This window comes from Musa acuminata, chromosome BXJ2-5 (assembly GCF_036884655.1).
Source record: "Musa acuminata AAA Group cultivar baxijiao chromosome BXJ2-5, Cavendish_Baxijiao_AAA, whole genome shotgun sequence".
In the NCBI taxonomy this organism is placed as follows: Eukaryota; Viridiplantae; Streptophyta; class Magnoliopsida; order Zingiberales; family Musaceae; genus Musa; species Musa acuminata.
In genome coordinates this window covers 18,795,336-18,813,496 of record NC_088342.1, presented here as the reverse complement: position 1 = coordinate 18,813,496, position 18,161 = coordinate 18,795,336, and the positions used below count along the sequence as shown (strand labels likewise).

Here is an 18,161-nt window from a genome sequence, read left to right as displayed (position 1 = left end):
TACTGACTGACTATCTATGATTATTCTCATTGTTGCAGTCGCTTTCGTTGATTGTTATTATTATTATTATTATTATTATTATTATTATTATTATTATTATTATTATTATTATTTCTGAATATAATAGTTTCTGCTTCTTTGATGATCGTCATAGCTACATTGCGGACCCTTCAGCTCAGCTGGAAGCATAGAGATTCTTAGAAAGCTCATTTCAACCAACAAAAAGTAACAATGGTAACCAGCGGAAAGGAAACTAATCAATCCATCACTTCGCCGGTGTAGGAGAAGCAAGACAGCCGCCCGCTGCTCCCCCTCCTCCTCCTCCTCTTATCGCTATCCCTGCAGTTCGATCGGTCGTCCGCCTCATGGTCCAGCGTCACCTCGGCTTTCCACATCTCCAGCTTGCTCCTCAACTCCTCCCTCTCCCGCTCTTCCACGCCACTCGCCATTTCCACCGACCCGTTCCTCTCCGGCTGCCATCCGTCGCAGTCAATGGACGGCCACCTCGGGCCGTTGGATTTCCCCCGTTTTGCACCGATGAGATCCTTGTAGGCGAAGGCTGACTTGGAGTTGAGGTCGTAATACAGCGGTATGTTCTTCGCAAAGGAGTCGAGGATGGCGACGCCGAGGTTGAGTATGCCGTGGGGGCGGAGGGAGGACGGGCGTCGCACTTGTAGGGCGACGCAGCGACGGGGGCCAGCGGCAGGGCCGAGGGCGCTGAGGACGACGCGGACGGTGCCGAGGAGGTGGTCCGGGAGGGGGCTGAAGCGACCGCGGGTGGCGTGGAGGTGGACGGTGACGGCGGCCATGTCGGAGCGGAGGAACGCGTCGTCGACGCGGAAGACGAGCTTGTCGTTCCAGGTGGGGTCTGCGTGGCCGGCGCGGTCCACCCGGGTGTACAGCTTGTGCTCCGGGTCCACCCACGCGGACGCGTACGTCTTCAAGCACCGGGCGGCGGGGTAGAGCTCCTGGGCGGAGATGATGGTGATCTCCAGGAGGTGGAAGGGCGTGTCCTCCGGTGGTGTCGAATGGCTGTGGCTGTCGCGGTGGCAGTGGGGAGCACCACCGTCCACCGGCTTCATGGTGGGGCTTCCGCTGGAGGAGGCAGCGGGTAGGCGACCGCCAGAATTGGAGTTATATTTGGCAAGGAACGGCGAGGGAGATGGTAAATGGTTGGTACCACGTGGGCGGTGGTCAATGATTGCTGACCAAACTCGATTCCTCCTTACTTGTACCGTTTTCTTGTACCCGCTCGGTCACCTCAATGCGCTGTAGATTGGCTGGGTCGGAAATCTCGTCGCTGGTTGGTGGGTATGCCGTAATAGAAAAGGAAGGTGAGTTATTTTGTCAATCTCAGATGCTCTATACAATTTGATTTGTTTCGGAGGCTTGGCTTCGAGGAGGCAAATCGGATTTGGGTTTGGACAGAATCAGGACAAACTGCGGACTTCGCAGTGCAAATCCGATCCGAACTCCAATTTCTGTTATGGCAAGTCCACGTTGAACTCGACTCTTCTTGTTTTCACTAATAATTCTTTTTATCCATCAATGAAGTCAGAATTTTGATCCTTCATCAAACATGGAAGATTGGAATCGATCTGATCCATCAAGGCTTCGATGGACATGTTCCGAGGCCTTATACATTAGAGGTCACTTTTGCAAATGTAAATTAATTCTGTGCAAGGAAGGCTACACAATGTGGGATTTACTCCAAAATTGTTCATTCCACTTTTTTTTTTTTTAAATCTACTCAATCGATCGTATATGTAATAAAAAAATAAATATCATTAATTTTTTTAATATACTCAACTAAGCTGCTTGCTTAACTCATTCAAATATCAAATAATTGATTCTATCAACAAAATAAATATATAATTATTAAAATTAAAAGAAAAAGGGTGAGATGCGTGATTTGGGAAGAGCTCTAGTTTTTTAGTATCATCAAAAGCCTCTCCAAGGTGGAAAACTAACCTTATCCCTTCTCTTCTCTTCGTTGGATTTCAGCCCCTCCACGTCATGTTAATTATCACATCTTCCATTTCCTTCTTCTGTTCATGACCATCAACTCTCTCTCTCTCTCCCCCCTTACAGGACTCGAATCGCACTCCAAATGGCATCTGCGGCAGCCGTCTCCTGCTTCTCCACCACCATCCCCCCACACCTCGGCTCCAAGCTCGTCTCCTCCGACATCTTCCTTCGCCTCGCCTCTCCTCGTCCTCCACACCTGCGGCAGTACTCGTCTCTAACTCTTGTTAGAGAGAGTTTCTATGCGCTCGTCCCTTCAAATAACCGGAGGACCTTCGCCGCGGTGGCACAAGATGAGGCCACTGCGGCAGTGGCAGCCCAAAAAGAAGAAGAAGAAGAAGAAGAAGAAGAAGAAGAAGAAGAAGAAGAAGAAGAAGAAGACACGGTGGCCGCGGCTGCCCCTCAAAACACCAAGCTCTACTTCGGGAATCTGCCTTACAACTGTGACAGCGCGCAGCTGGCCGGGATCATCCAGGAGTTCGCCAACCCGGAGTTAGTGGAGGTCAGCCTTCATCTTTGCCACGATCATTAATTGCTTGTGTCTATAATGTTTTAACACTTGAATCATGATTCAGGTGCTCTATGACAGGGAGACCGGAAGAAGCAGAGGGTTCGCGTTTGTGACCATGAGCACCGTGGAAGACTGCGAGGAAGTGATCAAAAATCTTGATGGAAGCGTAAGGACATTGTTGATCTCCATCGATCAAACCCCGTGCTTTATAGATCACAAACAAACATGATGAGCATCATTTGTATATCTATGTGTCTGTGCGTTGCAGCAATATGGTGGGAGAACACTGAGGGTGAACTTCTCGGACAAACCCAAGGCTAAGGAGCCACTGTACCCGGAGAGCCAGCACAAGCTCTTCGTTGGCAATCTGTCATGGTCAGTGACAACGGAGAGCCTGACGCAAGTGTTCCAGGAACATGGAAACGTGGTGGGAGCTCGTGTTCTTTACGACGGAGACACCGGTCGATCCCGGGGTTATGGTTTCGTGTGCTACTCCACCAAGGAGGAGATGGATAACGCCATGGAAACTCTCAACGGAGTGGTACTCTTTCTCTTGTTTGTTTAAGCCTCTCCTCCAACACTCCCAAACCTTAAAAAGACTCTTTACGATGTCTCCATAAATTAACCTGCTTGATTGCAAATCAACAAGATACAGCTGACTTGTTAGTTCTACTTTGTTCCAAAATGTGCAGGAGTTGGAAGGTCGAGAAATGCGGATTAGCTTAGCTCTAGGCAAGAAATCTTGAGGATGGCCACACATGTTTTGGTCAAGAAATTTATTTCAATAGACTTCAAGTTCTTCTAACATGTAAGGGCTGCAGAGAGATTCCTCTGCTCTTCTTTCAAGTTTGCATTTGTCATGTTCCAACACTGAGATTACACACTGCAAAAGCTACAAAAAAAAAAAAAAAAAAAAAAGGGTGTACAATTAGCTTGTACGGAGTGAGGATTGCATATGGTTTGAATTACTATGCTTTTATTTTATGCAAATACATTATGTTTGTTTGGATGGAGTGAGGCTTGCATTTGGTTTGAATTAGTACGCTTTTTATGCAAATATACTATTTTTGCATTCAAAATGATACATGGCCTCACTTTAAAGGAGAATTTTGTTGGATCCTATCTATCCTATCTAATGGGGGAACTTTTCTCCCCTTAACTTAATAAGAGTGAGGTGAGATTCATCCATTCATTTTCTAATGTGAGAATCATACATTCATCAAATTTGGAGTTTTGTCTGGAACACTATGCGGAAGAGGAGAGACAATTTAATATTTACCTGACAAATCTGAATCTTGTGAAACTAATTTTATCGAAAAACTAAGTAATACCCCTAATGCAATCTCACATCATTGATATATTATTATTTAATCTCGACTTAAATATTTTAGACTAATAATTCAAAAATATATTATAAGTTAATGAATCAGTTATATCATCAAATTGGACCGTGATAATTTAGATAAAAGAGCTTTTATATAGTTTGAAGGGACACAAAGTAGTAACGTCTAACGATATCTTTATTTCAACAATTCCATTGGGAACCTCATCTCTCTTCTGTTACTATCTTTTTCTTTCTTTCTCAATCTCTCCGATCTCCCTTAAAAAAAAAGATTATTCTATCAATTGAATATTAAAGCTTGATGACATTCTCAATCAGATATTTGTCAAAGATTCAAGTACAAACAATGGAGATAATAGTGATAATGGTAGACATTTATATATACATACACACGCATATTGTTAATAAAGTTTTTGGGATGCTATGATTCAACAACAGTGATGGTGACACGAGTTTATTTCTTTGGGAAGAATTTTTTATGTTAGAATGCACTAATTTCATAATGAACATAACATATGTTATTATCCTTGTCAAAAGAACAAGGATAATAAATACTCTCGAGACAAGTCTTCTCTTGTAAACACCTTTCGATGAATGCATTTCTTCCTTTGGACATTAAATCGAGATGAATTTATGTATAATGTCAAATGGATATCACATTAGTGTCATCGCATCAAAATGCTTATAAAAACATCCACATGCAAAGACTAATAGAATTTTTTGAGAAATTTTGAATATACATAATATACGTGACTTGTAGTAGCACTAATTTTAAGAAGATCTCAAACTAAATTAAAAAAATAAAGCATATGTATAATTAATTAGTTTAAATTTAAATAGCATGGAATAGATTTGAATTAATTAAATTCAATTAAAAGATTTTCCTTTTGAAACAATATAAAAAAAGAATTGAGTTCTTGAAAAAGATGGAGGAATGATTACAGTTACCTATTATTTTCACAATCTTTTTGATATTTAATATAATTATAAAAAAAATAGTATCTCGAAACAAATTAATTAGAATATCTTCTGAATTGACATAACAGAAATTATATATTCTTTTTGAGGAATTTGCAACAATTCGAAAGGGACAAAAAAAAGGCGTGTGGAGTACAACTTATAAATGGATTGGGAGCGGAGCGTTTGCTTGGCTGGCGTCGCGAGACCAAAAGAGAGCTCCCAATGGCTTCTCTCCTCTTCTCCCCTTCTCGTCTTCCCACATCGCTCTATTCCACTCTCGCCCTATTCATCTATTCCCCAAATCCCCACCGCCACCATTCCCAATCCCTTTCTTCCAATAAGACGCCCACGAAGGACCGCGCCCTCATCGTCTCATCCGCCCTCGCCGAGTCCAATTCTTCCAAATCCCTCGACGGCGGCGGCCGCGGCGAAGGCGGAAGCGACGACGATGATCTTCTCCCCCTCCTCCGAGAGCTCTCCGTGAGAGATCTCCTCCCCAACCTTTTCCTTTATTCAGGCTTTCGGTTCTTTAGATGATGTCGTCTTCTGGTGGTCGATGCCCTGCAGGATTGTCTGCTTCTCCCTCCGGATTATCTATCCAGTCTTCCTCGCGATCTCCGGCTTGATGTAAGTGAGGGCGATTTGTTCTTGAGGTCAGATAATGCAATGATCTGTGTGCTGGTTTTTCTTTTTTGTGAAGTTGAATGATGCGGCATTTGATCTCTCCAACGGGCCTGTCTTGGATGACGTAAGTGGTTCTCTCCAATGTGTTAGAGTTAGGTTTTCTCTATTCGTTTTATGGTTAAGGATGATGCCGCTGTATGTCGAGTGTTCGGAGAATTGTTTGAATCGACTCAGGGAAAAAGGCCATAAATGTTCTAAACCAAAATGACAGTGTGGTGAGGTGGTGGGCGAGTTGCTTCTAAATCTTTCCAGAGCATGGGAACAAGCTGACACTTCGACTTCAAATAGCCTAGCGAGGCAGCTGCCGTCAATGGAGAGCTTTTTGACAAAAAATGTCAAAGCATGTATGGATAGTTAGTGTTTCTGAATTGTTTATTACCCCCTTTCTTTTTCACGGTTTGTTATGTTCTCCTTTTGTTGGGTGCAGCACTTGGCAAACGCTTGGTATCCGCTGGAAGGAGATTTCAGGCAATGGGACAGTATGCTGATGGAGAGCCACAAAAGGTTAAAGCTTAGATTGTGAATTTATTTTTGATGCTTCCAAGTATAGTCATCAGCAACCAAGTTATGAAAAATAGTCTTGTATGAATGGCCATGTTCCACATGTAGTGCCTAAGATTAATATTGGGGTTGGAACAGATAGAGGCATCACATTAGGGATTGGCAGAATTTGTCAAACTGATTGATGGAGTTAGAAATATTTTCAAAAATACTTTAGTTTCAAAGCATAAAATGGAGGAACACATAAAAACATAAAATACATAGAATAAAAATAATGTACACTAAAAATTTGTTTTTCTTTGTTCCAAAGAAAATCAAACTGAAATACAAAAGATAAAATATTACATGAAACTACTATGCAATTACTAGAATATAAAGTATAACCATATTGTATAAAGATGGAGTTTGGAGTTGAAGTCCATAGCTAGTGTGTTAAGAAGGATGAGACTGCCCATGGATTAGAGCTAGAATAAAGGAAGGTTGAGAAAGGAGGCATGAAGAGCAAAGATGGAATTTGCAGTTGAATTCCAAAAGAAATGAAAGTCCAAATGCAGGTTATTACTATTTATGGATTCCAAGATTGGAAGAGGAGTAAAAGACGAGTAACCCCTTAGCTTTCTTTGAAAAGAACTTAAAGATGAATCTGTCTTTCATTTCTATTCAAGAAATGTGGAAGAATGCCTACCAATTCAGTTGACGCTAAGGGTAAATGTAGTTAAAAGCGTCATGTGCCAAAAAGTGCTAAGGTCCCAAATTGTTTGAGGCGCTAGGCGCTTCCATGAGCAAAGTGAGGTGCTTCCGAATATTATAATTTTAAAAATATATATCATGATTGATAAAAATAAACTAAAACGAAAATAACACATTAATGTTGCATTCATTTAGAGTACTAAACTATATTGTCCATATCTAAGAACAAAAATAGCAAAATAAAACAAGATTAATATCAAAGATCGTTAAAATTTGGTTCATCGTCTTTTCTTCTGCCTCGTCAAGTGATTTATATTTCTTTTGTTCATCTTCATTATAATAAGTTTCCTCCTCTTCCATAATTATAGGCAATGAGCTTGTGGCTTTTGCATTATCTTTGTTCCGTAAATTATCTTGTGTATGTTTTTATTTCTCCAATGCCTGAAGCTCTTGCTATATTTTCCCATGTTAAATTTTCATTATAGAAAACAAGATCATCTTCGGTATTTTTCAAATTTGTACCCATATCTCATATATTTCATCCAATCAAATTATAATGAGATTTTTATGCTTTATTATACTTAATGTACACAAGATCATGTAATTGTTGATGCACCAGTCGATTTCTTTTCTTTTTATGAATCTATCATATCATACAAATTAAAGATCCATTTATTTGTATCAATCTCTAAAAAAGAATAAGTTATTTAAACTTAAAGTATTATTATATATTTACATTCTCGAAAACACCCTAGTTTCGCTCACAACCTATAGCGTTGCTATAAGTCAAACTCAGAATTTTTGTAGCAAATTGCTACAAGTTTGATGTTTTACTTCTAAATAAGCCCCACCAAATAGTTGCAAATGTAAATTCAACTATTAATAATAACATACTTTAAAAATTTACATAATGTCAATTATATGAAATTATAAATGCCTAGGGACTTAGTAACCCTCGATCGAATTGCCTTGGGAATTCTAAACAGACCCTTAACATTCCTATATAAAGATAACTCATTTGTGATTTTGTCTTGAACTTCAATGCTGAGAACCATTTTTGCAATATGCTGATATAACCTAGATATAACTTTTGTATCAAACTTTATATCAAACTCAATTGTAGGGTTTTTTTATAAAATAAATTTGGTTTTAAATCAAGGATTGAAATATCATACCGTACCGGAGTTTCGACATTCGCTCGGTACGGTACGGTATTGTATACCGAACGGTATACCGTTCGATATATATATATACATACATACATACATACATATATATATATATATATATATATACATACATACATATATATATATATATATACATACATATATATATATATATACATACATATATATATATATATACATACATATATATATATATATACATACATATATATATATATATACATACATATATATATATATATACATACATACATATATATATATATATATACATATATATATATATACATACATATATATATTCTCTCTTCTCCCCCAGGCGGGGCGATGTCCCATATATATATAAAAGTAAAAAAAATATTATATATATTTATATATAAATATTTATCTATAAATATATATATTTACATATAAAAGATTTTTTATATATAAATATTTTTATAAAAGACGACATCACCCTGCGTGGGAGAAGGGAAAGGCGACGAGTAATCCGTGTATCGGTCTGCTGACGGATTGGTATGTACCGCCCGTATCGGGTGGTATTATTCGAAATTGAAGACCTTGGTTTAAATAATGTCCTACTGCATGGAGTGGATAATGAAGTCGACATTCCCATCTTCTATCAATGATTGCAAATATATCAGTGTATTTTTCTTAATTTTCACCAAAAGATTGTTGAATTGTTTCTCTAGCTCTATCCATAACCTCATAAATATATTTTATTGTTGGCTTTTTCTCATTATCTATGAGCTGAAGAACTCAAACAAGAGGGCTCATCATTTTTAATGCATAAGCTATAAGATTCTAAAATGATAGCATCGGGATGATAACACTTGCTCTCTTACATTTTGCTTCTTTTGCCTATTGTGTTTTTGCCAATGAATACTTTGCAATGTTAGAATGAAGTGACAAGTCATGTGATACCATATCTCATCAATTCCATATTAATTGCGAATTCTCTTATCATATTCAAAGCCCCGGTATAATTATATATAAACCTATAACAAAGATTGCATTCTCTAATGCCTTATTGATATCTGAAATCTTTCTAATATTCTCTAAAATAAAATAAATACAATGTGTCACACGTGGAGTCCAATACAAGTGTGACCTTTTTGCTTGTCATAATTTTCCTAAAAAAATAAAAATAAAATTGATAATTATTTCAAAACATAAAAGTAATATAATCAAAATATTTTAAAATATCATATTTGCTAAAACATAATTGCTTCCATTGTCTGTCATAACTAGAATCACATTTTGCTCTCTAATTTCATTAACAAACTTTACAAGTAATTCAAATGGTGTTTCTTCATATTTCACGAAAGATGATGCATCAATTGACTTAACAAACATTGTTCCCAGTGAATAATTGATCAAAAAATTAATTATTCTTCTTTGTCTCCTATAGGTCCATTTATCTGACATAATTGAACAATGATGTTTGGCCCATGCTTCCTTATGTCTCTTCATTAGTCTATTCGTGTAATCAAACTCATTTTTCAAATATGAAACTCTTAACTCATGGTAACTTGAAAGCTTTAACTTAGAACCATATCTTCCAATTGCTTCAATCAGATGCTTAAAACTGTCTAATCAAGCTTTATTGAAAGGAATACATAAAGGAAGCAAGCAATGTATTGATTTGTTCTAGCTCTTGCTTCCTTATTATAAGCATCATGTATACTTATTTGTCTTAACTTAGGTCCTTTTTTACTTTGCACTAATTATCTGGTTCTTGAAACATATATAAATCCATTGGTCCTTTCGTTTGTGGAATTTTTGGGTTAGCAACAATAATTTTGTTTCCTTTTTTACCTGATGTTCTCTTACCACTGACATTTACCTTGTCCACAGAATCAGAATCTTGAGCTTGGTTGGATGGCTATCGGATGGTTGTCGATGATTGTTGGATGATTGTTGCTGACTGTTGGATGAGAGGAGCTTGGTTGCATGGTTGTTTTGTTAGGTGGTTGGGAAAGAGGGACAATAGGGGGCTGTGGTCTGAAAGCAGGGGCAGTGAGAGCTGCGACAATAGGGTGAAGAGGGTTCAGGGAAAAGGGGGCTGTGACGAGGCGGGAGTTTGTGATGAACCGGTGTCGAGGTAGGAGGAGAAAGAGAGAAATATTGGGAGGGAAGAAGCTGTTGCCGTTGTTCACCTATGGATAGGAGGACGCAAAGCTCAGATAGGAGGACGCAAAGCTCATTGGAGGAAGACGCTGTTGTCGATTGAGATGAAGTTAGTCGTCGTGCATCGAGGAAACGCTAGGGAGAAAGAGCTATTCTACATTTAGGGCATAGGTCGAGTGGGGGGGTGGTTTGGGGTGTTTAAGCGTGAGACCATTTGCTTCAATTGAACCATAGATCAATCAGGTAGGCGCCTAGTGCTTGGGCCCAAGTGAGCACTTGGGCCGCGCTTGATTGAACTTGCCCGCCCAGCCCACTAATTGGGTGCTTGGGCCACATCCCGCCTAGGCGCCTAGGCGAGCACCAGGTGACACCATTCAATAGTCTATTGCTAGTTTTGGTTATCATGAACATTTTTGAATAGACAAAATGAATTACTTTTAAATATTGAAGCCTTTGTATCTTATGCTTTATGGTATAGGAAGCTTATTATGTCAACAGAATGCATTTATGGTAATTAAATGGAATACAAATCTGCAATGCTGACATGGCTCTTCTTATGATTTTCTTTCTTTTTGGTGAATTATTAGATTTCCACAAAACAGAGGGAGTACCAAATTGTATAATGACATTATTAAGTAATATAGCAACACCTTTCTATAATTTTTATTAATGTGAGATGTCATTAACCATTCATATATCTCTCACCTTGTTGTTGGTGCCAATTCTATGATAATGGAAGGATCTTGTAATGAAGTTTTGCAGATTGCCACAACAATGATTAAAATTGGAAAGCAGCTATCTAGAGGTCCAGTGGTTACAGGGGATGAGGAGCCCAAAATGGAAACCAGGACCCTGAAGGTAACTGGTTATGTAGCAAATTTACCCATCTAATATCTGTATGAAATGGTGAAGAGTAGCTATCTATAATTCTGTTTTTTCAGTTTGGTGAATTGCAGGTTGAGTTGACTTCGAAAAAGGCCTTTATTGGTGCTGGAATTGGTTTAGTGTTTGGGTAAAGTTCACAACTTCATTGTTTACACAATATTAGTAGCATTATCTTGGGACTCTTGTGATGCAAGTCCCACTGTTCATCTATCCATCGGTAGCCTCCACCTATGCGGTGACCACATCTAACAGCTGTTTTGTGGGATTCATGATCACTTCATCAAGTGCAGTTATACTTTATTTCAATCAGTTCTATTGCTTTTAATTTTTGGATATTTATTTTAGGATCCTCTCATGGCAAATAAGTCAGGGCATCGAAAACATACCAGAAAGCTCCTTAGAATATGCCAATGATAATGCATTGTTACTGGCAAAGGTGCTTGATATGCCAATTTTTCTGTTTTGTTTGTACTTGGACTTCCCGTCGTTTGATAATATGTATGAGACCTGATTCTGTTGAATTTGGTTTATGCATTCAGTCACTAAGGGGAGCTCTTCTTGCCTTATTCTATTCATCTGCGGCTTTATCAGTATTTACTTCAATAGGGCTTGTTTTGTTAGGAAGACAACTGAGCTCTGAAAGCAAATGACAGAAAATGTTGTTGCTTAGAGGTACGCTGTTAATTTCATATGATTCCACTACCAGAACCTTGTCTTTTTGGTACAACACAATCTTGAATGAAAAATTCATATCTTTGCTCTCTCTAGGCGTACATGTGTCGGTGCTTTACAATCCTTTTATGTACATATACATCTTTACATAAGTGTTGAAGACTGCTCTGCTCACATTTATTAGCATGATTTCCTTCATCACTTTGCATGATGTACTTTACCGAGGACCAAAATGTTAGGTACTAGGGATTTCAGAAAATTATCCTAAAACATATCTCCTACCATCGCCTATCATTTTTCTTGCTAATTAGCATTTATTTCAATCAGTAGAAATTTTCTAAATAGTATTAGTTTCTATGTGTTATATCACAAGTTTCTTTTGACTGTTTTTGAAGAGTAATAATTTTAAGTGACTTTGCTTTCATTTGCAGATGGTATTAGTCTCTCACCTCCAAGTGCATTCTTAGTGAACCAATATGTAGGAGTTGTTTGCAAACACAGGTGGCGAATCAAACTTGTCTAGGACTTTTATTGGGTTTATCAAACTACTGTGGAATTACTCAATGTAAGTGGCAAACATCTGATATGTTATTGGTCACTTCGTCTAGTAGACTATTATTTTCTTTAGTTTCTTAACTGAATTTTTTTCATGGTAATGCCTTCCAATAATTATCTATTTTGATTCTTAGTCTATAATTGGCTCACTTTTTTTTTCCTTAATGATTCAGAAAAACAATTCAAGGGAACATTTTATAGGAAAAGTCAAATGTATTTAAATTACACAACTCAAATAGTTGGCTGTGATGGTCAAGAAGAGCCAACTCAACAGAACAATTTTTTCATCCAAGTTCAAATACGGCAAACCATAATTCTCATTTTCTAAGGAATAAGCCATATAATCGCATCAGCTTCCCACGTGGCATGGTCCACCAGCAGTTCTTGTATCCTTTCATTAGATAGCGGAGATCATCTTCAACTTTCCCCATTACCTATGAGTTTAGTACTTTTAACTTACCCATCATTGGCCTTTGAAGCCCGCAATAACAAATTTCTTTTACTATCAGCGATCCTTGTGTTTCATGATGCCCTATTAAATTAATCTTCTGTTGTACATCATGTGTGTGTAAGTTTCCAGGAATTTCAGATATTGTTCGCTTTATGGAGGCAGTTATCACTACTCCGAGGAAGGAATGATTACGGAAGAGTATTAAAGTGTATTTATTCTTCGGAAGTAGTTTGGATCATTTTATTGGTGGTCAAATGAAATCCATAGCTTGTTGCTTACTTATTTATGCACAAGCTTTTTATGGCTTCTCTTTATATTTTTTTTCCAAAGTTCTTTTCTCTCTCTTAAGGTTGATGTTACCTGCCATTGTTTTGATGCAAGAGTCGGTTGAGATGCTTGTGTTTTAAAGTAGTTTAGTTCAATAGACCCACAATTTGGGGATGAATAAAATGGGTTTATTTTTTCAGTGTTATCACTGATAGGATTGATAATGTTGACTTGATGCTACATTTTGCCTGTATGTGGTGATGATAGAGCGTCCATGATGATATGTGAACCACAGGCTGGCGTAATAGTTGTCGCAAAGGTGACATAGGATGAAGGCTCGAGTACAAATGCAAGATTGCTCCAGAATTGTAATAAAATCAAATCAAATCAGTGTGCAGGTAAGTGCCTCGGCTTCTTTTAGATGACCCACTATTGGAGGTAGATGTTTGAGGCTAACTGTTGGACAAGCATTGATCAATGATTCAGTAATGTTCGAATGATATTGGGGGCAGGCCCGATTGGTTATTCCTCTTAATATTTGTTTTCCTATATCTCAATATTTGGTTATTCCTCACAATGTTGGTTGTTCTTAACATAATTTTGTTAGGTCTTCTGTATACTAAGTGTATTTTTTTGTGTGTTAGTCCCACTTTGATACTAAATGGCATGAACTTGCTATAATCATATAGTATTCTTGCGTATTCTTATTCGTTCGTAAAAGTTAGTTTTTTCGAAATCTCCTATGATCTCTTAAAACATATAAAAGATAAAATATGTTAGATAAAATGTTTCATTCGGATCCACTAAGTAATCATTTTAGTAGATATTTTATAACCATCGTAAAGTATAATCATAAACCTAGTTAACCAACTCAATTTGATTTGAACAATTCAATTTGATTTGAATAACCTATGCCATGAGTCGTCTTGTTCGAGGTGTTTCGGGAGTCTCTGGGATCACTCGAGGTGCTTCAAAACATCCATTTTGATGCAAAGTCCAACTCTCGAAATAGATTAGATGATGGAGAGAGAACAAGGTTGATCGTGCCTACGCGAGTCTTCTTACATCAAATTCGTTAGAGAAATATTTCAAGTGTTGAAATATTTATAACTGAGGATGTTGGTTGATACAGCATAGTTGATTGGAATGTCACCTGTTGATATAGCGTTATATTTCACATTTAGACTGCTTGGTTAGGCCGATTAGTATGTCTCATGTCTAAGTTTAGGTTGAAATCAAGTCAAAAGTTTGGTTACACTTTCATGGTATTCTTAATTTATTAGTTTGGGGAGGGAGATTAAGGTGAATGGAAAATAAGGTTCATCCAACCAGTTAGTCTTCTGATAATGATGTATCGGACTCAGCTTCCCTTCACTACTTACCACTTTAATAAACAATTTTGAAATGCAACATTAAACAAAATGTGCAAACTTTTATTTCAAAACAATAATAACAATCCCTACCTTATAAACTACAAGAAATTCCAATGAATCCTCAGATGTAGAAATGGCGGTCCAACGTTGATATATGGATCTTTGATGCATCGAAAACTTTCAGATGGGAGAGCTTTTGAGGTGAAAAAAATTATATTTTGGATCCCAGCATGATGGTACTTCCATACCTACTACCATAGTTTGTTCTAACATCACCAAGTAGATCTTCCCAGCTTTTTAATCCAGATACAACGCCCGTGAAACTAATTGCTGGCCATCTCATGTTCTCAATTCCAATCGACCCCCCTGTAACACAGTTTGCAAATAAAGTAGGGGAATGAACAATTAGAAGCTACATATAACAATTTAGCAGAATTCAAGTTGCTCTGTGTGCTTAGGAATGCCATGCATGCATTACCGAAATGTCAGGAAAAAAAAAAAAACAGAGATCCTGCTACTTACATCACCAACTCACAGAGAAATAAATATCACAAATATAATAGTGATTTGCTTTTAAATGTCGAGGTTTTCATAAATCACTTGTCAGAGTTGTATGCATAACAAGTAGCTATAGGAACTAAAACTAATTTTCTAATAGCTACTTTGGAGTACAATCTTCAAACAGGGCTGCTCATCACTAGCTGACTTACAAACTGAAGTAAAGAAACATATTCATTTAGTATGAGAAGCATATCTTCATATGCATGGACCAAAAGAAATTTCATTTTGTATCTCTAATTAAGCACTGCTACAGATGATTATTTTACAAAACAAACTGTGCTTTCAGCTAATTTTTCAGAATCATGTGGCATGCCTCAAAATATTTTTCTTTTTGGCACGCAGTCCTCAAAATATTAGTGAACACCAACACCACAGAAAAGTAAAATTTAAGGTCATTGCATGGATCCTGCTGAAGGACTCAGATTTGATTTACAGGGAAGAGTCTCACTAATAAACCCTGACCATCTCTTAAACTAAAAAAAAAAAGAAAACAAAAATATCTACGAGCGCCATGCATCACCAAAGTGCCACAGACATAGAGATCTTGCTAATATCCAAGGATAAGATTTTCCTTTTTCTCATAAACTCAACTTTCAGCACTAAGGTAGCAATGGAGTTCTATCCTTATATGCCATTCACAAAGACAAAGTGAGCACCAACATGCATTCCCATGCAAACTGCAATCATTCATAAGTGATGAGAGGACTAGAAAACCAAATCAAATTACGTATTTCTTTCTGTGGAAGCTCAGTTGAATAAGATTTTGAGATTCATAAGCGTGATCTATACACAAATTAACCCTAAAGATCTGAAGTGTGAAAGCTATAACAAAGGGTCACCAAAAGGTAACATGCATTGGCAACAGAATAAGATCGATGGAGGACACGGAGTAGAAGTGTGTCCAAGTACTGATATCATAGAAACATTATTGGGTATCAATAGGAATTTAGCAAGTGTAAAGCTGCCAGAATATAATGTTCCTAGTAAAAACAAGAACTTGAATTGGACTTGAACAAGAGATCAGATGTAACCACACATAAAGGAACGACAAAAGAATAAGTTCAAACTACCAAAACTTGGATAAAATCATCAAGAATTGTTTGGAAGACAAAACATGCAGAAGCGTTCACAAAGGTCTGGATTTTCTCACATAGTAAATGGAGCATTTTATAGATGGTACGGTTACTTGAAAAATGCGGCTAAACTATGAAAAAAAAAACCATATGTGGTATTCTCGAGAGTGCAAAATTTCAAAAAGGAATGAAGAACCAAATTGGATAATATCAAAATTATAGAAACAACTAACTCATATCTGCCAACCACAAATGATGTTTCAGATCAGACTTGGCACTAACTAAAAAACGTTCATGTATCATGAAATGTCATTTCTGTAGATAATAGTATATGGGTTGTGACCAATGTTGGTAGCTACCGTAGGCCTTTGTCTCCTGTCATTGTTCGGAAAAATGTCCATGGAGCTAGAATTAAGCAAGGGTTTCAACCAAAACTATGAGGATAAAGAAATTAAAAATACAAAACATGCTAATACCAAGTTTTACCTTATTCTGCAGCTTTGCCACACTATTTTGAGGTTTCCTTTTGGCATATGAGCTATTCCAGTCCCCTCCATCTTGTGAATAATAATCCATTGGATAATCTGCTTGTAGATCATCACTCTTGCAATTGCAACTGGATGAATTAGCCCGACAACAACCAGAAGTTGAGCAAGTCTCCTCTTTCCTAGCGACTGGCTCACCATCAAAATTATCTGATACTCTCATCCTTTCCTTCTCCCACCAACCTGGAACATATCCCAGCGCAATGTCTAACTCAAATGTTGTCAGCATTGGCTTGGTGAATCCCTCCCCCCAGTCGATCGAAAGCCTAGGACATGCAATTTGCACCCAAGCATCCACGGAGTCCCCAAATAGAGCAATCCTCGCAGGTGAAATCTCCGACATGAGTACCACGGTCCACTCCAGTGCCTTCTCCTCCATGTGCTCCACCACTCTGTCCAAGACTCGGGAGTTGCCCTGCCTCCCGAGCGTCCCAAGTATGACACCCCACCGTTTGGCTTCCCGGGCTGCCAAGATTGCGTCTTTCCTTGCGGTCTTCATGCCCTTATGGTCGTACTCCTCAAGAACGAGGATCCCAAGATATGGGTCGTAGCGGAATGCCGGGACTCCAGGATTTGCAATCATGAACGCCTCAAGGTGGAACCGGCCGTCGGCCACAAACACGATGGCCTCAATCCCCTTGGATCTGGGGATTGTGGGGGCTGTGCACCCCAGAACCTCACCGGCAGAGAGCGGCTTGGCCTGCGGAACCGTGATATCAAAGCCCTCGGCTGAAAGGAGGGATTTTGCGGCTTGCACGGCGGAGACAAACTGGATGGTGCCAGCAAGGGCGAGTTTGGAGGAAGCGGGGAAAGTGGAGAGGACAGCGTCGACGAGCCGATCGACGTCGACGCGAATGCTAACAAAGACGTAGAGGACGGGGAGGCGAGAGGAGGGAACGGGGACGAGGCAGGAGTGGCCGTAGTGGATGAGCTGGTCGGCAGCGAGGGCGGAGGCGGCGTAATCATCAAGGCAACAGGCGCCGTATGTGGGGTCAGCGAGGATGAGGACGTCGTCGAGGCAGAGAGTGGAGGCGGAAAGGAGGATGTCGGCAAGGGGAAGAGCGTACATGAGGAGGCCATCGGGGAGCTGGAGGGCGGGGCGGCGCGAGGCGGCGGATGCGAGGCGGTGGACGGTCTTGTGGACCTCGAAGTCGTAGTTGGAGGGGAGGATGGCAGCAGCGGAGTTGATGGCGGGATCTGAGAGGATCGACTCCGGTATCTGCGACTTCACGAAGCGCTTCGGAGCGGCAGCGGCCTTTTTCCGCTTCGAGGCGTCGACAGAGCCATTAGAGTTGGAGTTAGGGTTCGAAAGGTTGGAGAGGGAAAGAGAAGGAGGAGCGGCGGCAGCGGATGAGAAGGAGGACACGTCGTAGGCTTCCATACCCAAGGCCGCCAGTGACCAAGGGTTGCAGCGACGGACTAGGGGATCGAGTTCGGGCGTATCGGGAACAAGTAAAGCGTGAGGGTTAGGCGTGGGATCCACTCCGGCCTGTAGAATAACCACACGGACACGAACATCAAAGCACCGGGAAAGTGGATCAGACGGTGGCAGCAGCGTTATCATCGAATTCTAAATAACAGTAAGTGATTGATTTCATACTCATACGTGGGGATCACACAGGCAAAAAGAGTACCAATCAAATTCACGTTTTGGTCGGTATAAAACGTGTTGTTACGCGTAGCCATCCAAGTTTTGAGAAATTTTAACAGAGAATTTCTTATTTAAAAAATTTTCTTAAAACATCT

General features: G+C 39.1%; 4 protein-coding genes across 7 annotated transcripts; 2 read left to right on the top strand and 2 right to left on the bottom strand.

The window, feature by feature from the left end:
- Positions 1 to 257: 257 nt before the first annotated feature.
- LOC135611541 (uncharacterized) lies at positions 258 to 1,082 on the bottom strand. The gene has a single exon (XM_065107179.1). The coding sequence runs from the start codon at positions 1,080 to 1,082 to the stop codon at positions 258 to 260; it is 825 nt and encodes a 274-aa protein (XP_064963251.1).
- A 981-nt stretch (positions 1,083 to 2,063) lies between these two features.
- LOC135612564 (RNA-binding protein CP33, chloroplastic-like) lies at positions 2,064 to 3,545 on the top strand. The gene is made up of 4 exons (XM_065109002.1): positions 2,064 to 2,527; positions 2,601 to 2,702; positions 2,805 to 3,077; positions 3,229 to 3,545. The coding sequence occupies exons 1-4, from the start codon at positions 2,111 to 2,113 to the stop codon at positions 3,280 to 3,282; spliced, it is 846 nt and encodes a 281-aa protein (XP_064965074.1). The 5' UTR covers positions 2,064 to 2,110; the 3' UTR covers positions 3,283 to 3,545.
- A 1,470-nt stretch (positions 3,546 to 5,015) lies between these two features.
- Positions 5,016 to 13,062, top strand: LOC135612563 (uncharacterized). 4 transcript variants are annotated; one of them, XR_010487003.1, is made up of 11 exons: positions 5,016 to 5,318; positions 5,406 to 5,465; positions 5,539 to 5,586; positions 5,734 to 5,866; positions 5,950 to 6,026; positions 10,796 to 10,891; positions 10,975 to 11,045; positions 11,264 to 11,354; positions 11,458 to 11,590; positions 12,022 to 12,155; positions 12,726 to 13,062. XR_010487003.1 is itself a non-coding variant. In XM_065109001.1 (10 exons), exons 1-9 carry the CDS (start codon positions 5,061 to 5,063, stop codon positions 11,566 to 11,568), a joined length of 945 nt encoding a protein of 314 aa, XP_064965073.1. In that variant the 5' UTR covers positions 5,016 to 5,060; the 3' UTR covers positions 11,569 to 11,590; positions 12,022 to 12,240. The 4 variants fall into 4 exon arrangements, 1 of the variants encoding a protein (XP_064965073.1); XR_010487002.1 differs by having other exon boundaries at positions 12,719 to 13,062; XR_010487001.1 differs by having other exon boundaries at positions 12,319 to 13,062.
- Positions 13,063 to 14,210: 1,148 nt separating this feature from the next.
- Positions 14,211 to 17,855, bottom strand: LOC135612562 (uncharacterized). The gene is made up of 2 exons (XM_065109000.1): positions 16,357 to 17,855; positions 14,211 to 14,602 (listed from the first exon to the last, which is right to left on the bottom strand). The coding sequence occupies exons 1-2, from the start codon at positions 17,794 to 17,796 to the stop codon at positions 14,576 to 14,578; spliced, it is 1,467 nt and encodes a 488-aa protein (XP_064965072.1). The 5' UTR covers positions 17,797 to 17,855; the 3' UTR covers positions 14,211 to 14,575.
- Between the last annotated feature and the right edge of the window lie 306 nt (positions 17,856 to 18,161).

Bases quoted from the DNA above. Each gene is read 5' to 3' on its own strand.
- LOC135612562 (XM_065109000.1), bottom strand. From the start codon at position 17,796: ATGGAAGCCTACGACGTGTCCTCCTTCTCATCCGCTGCCGCCGCTCCT. The intron at 14,603-16,356 runs GTAAAACTTGGT...ACTGTGTTACAG, and splicing joins TGGCAAAGCTGCAGAATAAG to GGGGGTCGATTGGAATTGAG.
- LOC135612563 (XM_065109001.1), top strand. From the start codon at position 5,061: ATGGCTTCTCTCCTCTTCTCCCCTTCTCGTCTTCCCACATCGCTCTAT. The intron at 5,587-5,733 runs GTAAGTGGTTCT...CCAAAATGACAG, and splicing joins ACGGGCCTGTCTTGGATGAC to TGTGGTGAGGTGGTGGGCGA. The intron at 6,027-10,795 runs GTTAAAGCTTAG...GAAGTTTTGCAG, and splicing joins CTGATGGAGAGCCACAAAAG to ATTGCCACAACAATGATTAA.
- LOC135611541 (XM_065107179.1), bottom strand. From the start codon at position 1,082: ATGAAGCCGGTGGACGGTGGTGCTCCCCACTGCCACCGCGACAGCCAC.
- LOC135612564 (XM_065109002.1), top strand. From the start codon at position 2,111: ATGGCATCTGCGGCAGCCGTCTCCTGCTTCTCCACCACCATCCCCCCA. The intron at 2,528-2,600 runs GTCAGCCTTCAT...ATCATGATTCAG, and splicing joins CCAACCCGGAGTTAGTGGAG to GTGCTCTATGACAGGGAGAC. The intron at 3,078-3,228 runs GTACTCTTTCTC...CAAAATGTGCAG, and splicing joins TGGAAACTCTCAACGGAGTG to GAGTTGGAAGGTCGAGAAAT.